The 8,524-nt window shown below is 40.6% G+C and overlaps 1 protein-coding gene across 2 annotated transcripts in view; it reads right to left on the bottom strand.

Moving 5' to 3' along the window:
• The window catches only part of qser1 (glutamine and serine rich 1), a 143,488-nt gene extending 135,737 nt beyond the window's left edge, over nucleotides 1-7,751 (bottom strand). For both annotated transcript variants that reach the window (XM_048607161.1, XM_048607162.1), the window contains exon 1: nucleotides 7,336-7,751. In XM_048607161.1, the coding sequence (XP_048463118.1) occupies nucleotides 7,336-7,433 (98 nt within the window). In that variant the 5' untranslated portion in view covers nucleotides 7,434-7,751. The remainder of the gene's footprint in view (nucleotides 1-7,335) is intronic.
• Between the last annotated feature and the right edge of the window lie 773 nt (nucleotides 7,752-8,524).

Genomic DNA, 8,524 nt, shown 5'->3' with positions numbered 1-8,524 from the left:
TGCTGGAGAATCTGAGATAACAAGGTGTAGAGCTGGATGAACTCAGCTGTCCTGCTCCTCTGATGCTGCTTGGCCAGCTGTGTTCATCCAGCTCCACACCTTGTTATCTCAGCTTTATCCAAGAGCTTTTTTTAAACACCCTGATTTATTATTAAATTGGAAAATCAGTAACTAATTTTTAAAAGACCATTAACTGGAGAATTCTAATTGAATTTTTTTTTCAGAAAACAGTGAAAGGAAATATAGCATAAAAGGTAAAGTTGCCACAGGCCAACCGGAGCGCTAAGCTGCTCTCTCATTGGATAAAGATGATTGGTGGTGGTTTAACCTGAAGGTCACCATGCTTCAGGCAAGGGGAGAGATTGAGGAGAGTCCTTCATGGTGATCTCAGCTCGTGAGAGAAATAAACCTGCACTGTTGGCATCACTCTGCATCGCAAATCGGCCATTCAGCCAACTGAGCGTACCAACCCTGAAAATACAACATAATTTCCCCAATGTTTCCACTCTCAAACAGAATAAATTATTGCAATTCACACTTAAATTTTACTCCATTGTAAAATGTACAGCTAATATGCTACTAGATGTGCAAAGCAAAATTACAGTTGAGGAAACTGATGTCTTAAATTATGATCCAGGTAATGTCATATTTATCCCCGTTATCCAATAAATTAATACTAAATGTAAAATTTTGCAGATGTTTTTCAGCTAATAATTTAGATGAGTTAACTATTTTGTTTGAGGTACGATTGATTGGTAGAGGGTAAAATTTAATGACCCCAAACTCCTTAGTGAGCTTACCCTCATACCACTTCAAATGTTTCACTCCCAGAGAATCATGTAACAAGACTTGCAGAACAGAATGTGGTCAAACATCCAAGTTTGGCATAATAATACTAACACCTCAAATCAATAATAGCATATATCACAAGAGATGACAACTGAAATTCAAATCCCAGTTTGCTTTAAATATTAAACTGCTTATATGCAGTCATTAAAATTTTGTTTTAGAAAGATTAATATGAAAGTCATTGATGGCCAATTAAAAAGAAAACATGCTTTCAAACTTAATAGATCTAATAAACGCAAATTTGTTTATACAAAGATTTTAAAAAGCATATTGGACATAGACAATATTTTCAATCCGATTTTAACAGTTTCTCCAGACTGCAGTGAAGAAAACGAGTTAAATTTTCACATAACTAACATACTTTAATTGAAGGTCAATAGAATTTCTGTAAAACACAACTGTGAACACATGAAGTTTTTAAACTGTCCAAAATACCCAGTAGTGCAGATTAGAGACATTCTCTTCACAAACTTGTGAGATACCTATCAAAAGACTTTTCAAAACTGAGAAACTAAGTTGCACAGCTAAGGCTCACAGTGCACAATCCAGACAAAGTTCAAGTGCAAAAAAAGAGGTAAGTGACAACAGGTCCGCATTTTAAAAAGTTGAAGGTGATCAATTGAAGGATCTGCACAACTTCAACTCCCTAGGAGGAACAAGTTAAGAATAAGTCGATGTGTTAAATTTCAATATTAATGAAGTAGGAATACAGGAAGGGCAAAAAGAGTAACTCGACCACCATAAATGGAATGCAGAAAGAATTAGAGAAAACTAAGAAAATTACTGATCACAGTTTTTCTAAAACACTAAGTCTGCAATATAGAAGAGGCATTAGGGATAAAGGGGGAATTAATCTTTCAATCAACTTGTACAGGAATGCAAAAGCTTTTGGGAATATGTTCCCAGATGTGGCAGAATTATTCAAGTTTATTTTCACTCTTTCATTGGATGTGTCCTTGGCAAGGCCAGGTTTGTTGTTTATCCCTAATCTGTCTCAAGATGGTGATACCTTCTTGAACCACTGCAGTTCACTAATATACCTACAGTGCTATTAGGAAACAAGTTCCAAGATTTTGTCCCAGCAATACCGCAGGAACAATGATATAACTCCAAGTCAAAACAACATAGGTCATGGAGGAGAGAGGTGGTAGTGTTGTCATACCTCTGCTGCACTTTCCCCTCTTATGAAAGAGGTCAGAGGAAGCTTGGCGAGTTGCTGCAGTACTTCTTCATTATTCCAGTGCTGCCATTGTGCTGATTCAAGGTGTGAATAGTTGCCAATGAAGAAGCCTACATTGTCCTGGGTGGTTGAGCCAGTCATGCAGCCAAGTGGAATGTATTCCATCATATTTTTGACTTGTGCCTTGTAGATGATGGACAGACTTTAGAACATCCGGAAGTGAGGTATTTGTTACAGAATTCCCAGTTTCTTAACTGTCCTTCTAGCCACAGACCCAGTTATCTGGTTTTTCAGGTAAGTGTTTTTGAATGAAACAGCAGCTTTCTTGAGAATAATTTTGTTAAAAATCACAGATAGCTCCAGAAAAAGCTATTGGTGGTTGTAATCCAAATTAAAGTCATGCAAGTGCCAAAATGATACCAATATTTAAGTAATTCATGATGTCATTTACGCTGCAATGAATGCAAGAGACTTTGTAAGATAATCAAAACTACAAATGTATTCTAAAGGCCCCTTTATACTTATAACTTTAATTCAAATCCTAAGAATATGACAATTATGAGCCAAGTGCCAAGTGCCAAGTGCCAAGATTTACATGACTAAATCCAGATTCCTTATCCTAGCAACAGAGACAGACATGAGAAAACTTGGTCTACGAAGTAGCAACCAAGATGACAGGAATAGACATTGCAATGTAAAAATTTGAATACTAATCTTCCAGACTAAAACGTAAAACTAATCAATACAAATGTTTTTAACCATAATCAATGAGCTTCATTGTTGCTCATCTATTTTACATCTTTTATTCCCTATTTATTGTCTTTTATTCAGTGATATGTGTAAGTTTAGATTATAAATTGCTCCAAACTGCTATCAACACATTACTTGATAAATGTGGATCAAAAAAGCATGGCAAATCTCAGAATTTTTCCTCCATGGGGCAAAGTACTCATGTATTATAATGAGTTTGTCTCTCAGGTGATCTGTCAAAGAGGAAGCTTAATTTGAAAGAATGCTTAATTGAATCTGAACTAGCTTAGAGTTTAAACCATGGTCTCTAGAATTGTAATATAGTATTCTGTATCTAAAATTAATGTGCTGACAACAGTTAATTGAAATTGAAACTTACAGGGAAATGCAATGTATTTTTACAATTACCAATATTCAAACTTTAATTCAATAAAAACTTCAGGCATTTAAATAAAGATATTACTTTTACGTCAGCAATATCACTCAAGTCATAAGGTTTTGGGTTCAGAAACTGCAGCACAAAATCTTACAATGATCACCCATTGTCAGTTGTGCTGGATTTTGGATGAGTCATTACACCAAGACACTGTCTGCCCACTTGGTGGATATATAAAAAAATCACTATGGGACTCCTGCGGCACAATGGCTATCCGCCTACCTCTGCTTAGAACATATTGGTTCAAGTTCCACCTGCCATACAGCTGTGTCATAACATGTCTGAATTACCACTGTACATTCATTGTGAAGACCAAGCCCATCATAGTGAGGACACCCTCGATCGTCTTTGTGTGACAGTAAGCATTTTTGATCATCATGTTCAAACTTGTAACAAATGTCTGTAGCAGGAGGACGTGAACTTGGACCTTGTGGCCAAGAGGTAGGGACTCTACCACTGTGCCACAACAGCTCCTGTGTGACTGTACTATTGTTCTGAGATAGTCTTAGGAGAATTTAGCAACTAAAAGCTCAGGATCCACGTGCTAGAGGCCAGAACCAGTCACCTCATGGCCTGATGCATATTTTATTCTTTATTAATTCACAGAATGTGGACTTTGCTGGGTAGGCCAGCATTTATTGCACACCCCTACATGTCCTTGAGAAGATAGTGGTGAGCTATTTTCTACAGCAGTCTATATGATATAGTACATCAGTGATTTTAGCAAGGGAGTTCAAGCACTTCAAATGAGTGACATTCAAAACAATTAAGCAGTGTTGCATGCAGCAAAATCTGGACAAACATTAAGTCTTGGGCTGAAAGGATGGTAAAGTTCAGGTTGCACAAATACAAGACAGGAATGGCTCCCAACATGGTGTTTAACTGCACATTACAAGATAAGGCTGATGCATTCACAACAATCTTTAGCCAGAAATGCCAAATAGATAATCCATCTCTCTCCTGTAAAGGGCCCCAGCATCACAAATGCAAGTTTTCAGCCAATTAAGTTCACTCCACATGACTTTGTGAAATGGCTGGAGGTACTGAATACTCCAAAGGCTGTGGACTCTGGCTACATCCCAGCACTACCACTGAAGACTTGTGCTCCAGAACTTCTCTCATCCCTAGCCAAGATGTTCCAATGCAGCTACAACACTGGTATCTACCCAAACCTGTGGAAAATTCATCTTGATATTTTCAGTACACAAAGCAAGACAAATCCAACCTAGCCAATTGCATCGTCTACTCTTGATCATCAGTAAAGTGATGGAAGGTGCCATCAATAGTGCTATCAAGCATCACTTACTTAGCAGTAACTTGCTCACTGATGGCATTTTGGGTTCTGTCAGTGCTTAGCTCCTGACCTCACTGCAGCCTAGGTCGAAACAAGGACAAAACAGCTAACTCCAGAGGTGAACTAAGAGTGCCTTCCTTGGACATCAAGGCCACATTTGACAAAGTGTGGCACTGAAGAACCCAAGCGAAACAAATTGGTGGGAATCAGGGTGAAAACTCTCTGCAGACTGGAGTCATACCTGATGCAAATGAAGATGTTGGAAGACTGGAGGTTGGCTAACATGATGCCATTATTTAAGAAAGGTGGTAAGGAAAAGCCAAGGAACTATAGACCAGTGATCCTGATATCAGTGGTGGGCAAGTTGTTGGAGAGAATCCTGACAGACAGGATTTACATGTATTTGGAAAGGCAAGGACTGATTAGGGATAGTCAACATAGCTTTGTGCATGGGAAATTGTGTCTCACCAACTTGTTTTTTTTTTTAAAAGAAGTAATGAAGAGGATTGATAAGGGCAGAGTGGTGGACATGATCTATATGGACTTCAGTCAACAAGACTCCTCATGGCAGACTGTTTGGCAAGGTTAGATCATATGGAATACAGGGAGAACTAGGCATTTGGATACAGAACAGGCTTGAAGGTAGAAGACATAGGGTGATGGCGAAGGTTTGCCTTTCAGACTGAAGGCCTTGACTAGCAGTGTGCCACAAGGATCAATGCTGGGTCCACTGCTTTTTATACATGATTTGGATGTGAACATAGGAGGTATGGTTAGTAAGTTTGCAGATGATACCAAAAGCGGAGGTGTAATGGACCGTGAAGAGCGTTACCTCACAGTACAATGCGATCTTGATCAGAAGGGTCGAGTAGTGGCAGATAGGGTTTAATTTAGATAAATATCACACGCTGCCTTTTGGAAAGGCAAATCAGGGCAAGACTTATACACTTAATGATAAGGTCCTGGGGGTGTCGCTGAACAAAGAGGCATTGGAGTGCAGGTTCATAGTTCCTTGAATGTAGTGTCTCAGGTAATCAGGATGGTGAAGAAGGCATTTGGTATGCTTGCCTTTATTGGTCAGTGCATTGAGTATAGGAGTTGGGAGGTCATGTGGAGGCTGTACAGGACATTGGTTAGGTCACTTTTGGAATACTGTGTACAATTCTGGTCTCTTGCTAGGGTTCAAAGACTTGAGCAACAGGGAGAGGCTGAATAGGCTGGGACTATTTTCCCTGGAGCTTCGGAGGCTGTGGGGTGACCTTATAGAAGTTTATAAAATCATGAGGCATGGATAGGGTGATTAGCCAAGGTCTTTTCCTCAGGGTGGGGAGTCCAAAAATAGAGGGCATAGGTTTAAGGTGAGAGGGGAAAGATTTAAAAGGGACATAAGGGGCAACTTTTTCACACTGAACATGGTGCATGTATAGAATGAGCTGCTGGAGGGTGCTACAATTACAACATTTAAAAGGCACCTGAATGGGTATATGAATAAGAAGGGGTTAGAGGGATATGTGCCAAATGACTAGATTAATTTAGGATATCTGGTCAGCATGGATGAGTTGGACCCAAGGGTCTGTTTCCATGCTATACAGCTCTAATTGGATGGTTAAAAGATCACTTATTTTGAGGAAGAGATTAGGAGATCTCCCCATTGTAATAGCCAATGTTTAGCCTTCAACAAATATCAAACAAATCACTTGATCAGTTTGCCACATTACTGTGTGTGAGACCTTTTTATGTTTTCCTAATTACAATAAATGACTACACATCAAAATACTTCAATAGTGGTTAGGCGCTTTTGGGCTTAAGTTGTGAAAGGTGCAAAAGAAACACATGTTTCTTCTTTACTATCGAGTCCCTGTTTATACTGAAAGCTTGGAACCCATTTATTTTACTCCCAACGTGGCAATTCAACTTCTTTTATTCATAAAATGGAACAAACTGTTGAAGCAGCTTTTAAGCCTCCTACCTTAAAAGAGTAGCAGAACGTAATTAAAACCACACACCTTGGGAAGTAATCAATTAAGATTGTGGAAATCCTACATATATTTTACGAGGTAATCTGTCAACTTTACATACAGTTTGCCTCAAGAGCAAAGTTAAACATGCAAACCTTATTATATTCGAATGGTGCTCGTGATTTTTATTTTGTTGTTGCCGTTTGATAGTTTGAAGCACTTGATGGGAACTCACGCCCGGCAGAGCAGCTCATTAAGCTCTTCCAGACCACGCCTACTCTTACAAACATAGTTTTAAAAACAAAAAAGAACTTACATACTAAACACTGAATCCAAACCAAACTTGGTGCCAATTTTTTAATCAACAACTAATTCGTTTTCAACTTCGATCGTGCTTTTTATTTTAAATACAAGGAAGAACTACTTTATAAAAGATTCTGTCGACAGGGATTCCAGGATCGGAGGCCAATTTTTCAACGCACCACCACTACCTACACCCCCGCCACCACAATCCCACCACCTCCACCTCCTCTTGCACATGTTACAGCATTTAGTAAACTGCAAAGGAAAAAAAAACATAAATCTGGCCGATGAAGAACGGAGAGGTGAAACAGCCACAGAAAGTAGGTATTTTTAAGAAGTGATTAAAGCAGGGCGAAGCACAGCCAAATGCAGCGGCCGATAGCCTCGGACTTTCCTTATACAATAAGGCGGTCTCTCCAGCGGACACCGAGAAGTTGTATGCTTTCTCCACCGACCCCAGGCTAACAACATTAGGCCTCAAAGCCCCCGATTTCTCTTTTCCTCTCTCACACATATACACACAGGGGGGCGCACGTTCAGCCCTAGTCTCCGGGCGCCTTCTTACCTGGACTTGACGCCACTGCCCGCCCGCTCGTACGGCCACGTTTGTCCGCCGGGCGCCAGCGGGTCGCTGAAGTTGGGGGCCGGGTAATTCCTGTCCATGGTTTTTTTTTACCCCGAGTGCGCCGCGCTCGTGGGGGCTGGGTTGGTCGTCACATGCCTCGCGCCAGCGGGGCGGCCGTTGGGAGTTGAGGTGCTCGCGCTAGTGGGGCGGCCGTTGAGAGTTGCGGGCCTCTCGCTGCAGTGCTGTGCTGTGTGAGGGCGAGCGGCAGGCCGATGGATGCACTAAAAAATCCGGCAGTGAGAAGTGGCGAAGGTCTGGATATCCAGGCAACCTGACTTTCTGATTTTTTTTCCTCTCTCCCTTCTCCAGAACGTTTAGTTTTCTCCCAGGATGCACCTCCTTCTACTCCAAAGCTGGCGGAAAGGAAACCGCTAAAACGTAAGGAATCGGGGAGGGGACAAGAGTAATGGCTGGCTATTGTTAGAATGTCCAGGCCCATTGTATCTGAGTTGTTTTGCTCATGCAGGATAGCTGAAAAACACAATGGTTGAGATTGCTACGGCTTCAGCGCCTAGTACCAGATTTTAGTTGGACTTGCTAGTGTTTGATTTCCTAATTCCGCAACACACAGGTTTTCTAATGCTTGATTGTACAAAACAAAAACCATTTTCGCACAGCTGACACTTCTAATGCTGTAGTGAGTGCCGCACTATCGAAGGTGCGTGTTTTCGACAAGACCTTAAACTGAGTTTGGAGATAGTAGGAACTGAGATCTTAAACTGAGTTTGCTCTGTGCAGTGGACTAAAAAGACACGATTTTGAAGAGCAAGGGACTTTTATGCATGTTGATCTGTACAATTTATTTTCTTATTTATACCTCAAAATTAACATTAGTTAATAACAATAATAATGTTTGTGGGAGAGATAGTAGGAATTGCAGATGCTGGAGAATCTGAGACAACAAGGTGCAGAGCTGGATGATCACAGGAGCAGGAAGGCTGACGTTTCGGGCCTAGACCCTTCATCAGAATTCTGAAACGTCAGCCTTCCTGCTCCTGCGATGCTGCTTTGCCTGCTGTGTTCATCCAGCTCTGCACCTTGTTGTCTCAATAATGTTTGTGGGATTTGCTGGGGTACAGACTGGTTAGGTTAGTGACTAAATTTCTAAGGTTACAACATTTAAAAGATA

Source organism: Rhincodon typus, chromosome 17 (assembly GCF_021869965.1).
Source record: "Rhincodon typus isolate 14 chromosome 17, sRhiTyp1.1, whole genome shotgun sequence".
Lineage (NCBI taxonomy): Eukaryota > Metazoa > Chordata > Chondrichthyes > Orectolobiformes > Rhincodontidae > Rhincodon > Rhincodon typus.
This window is presented reverse-complemented; position numbering and strand designations above follow the sequence as displayed.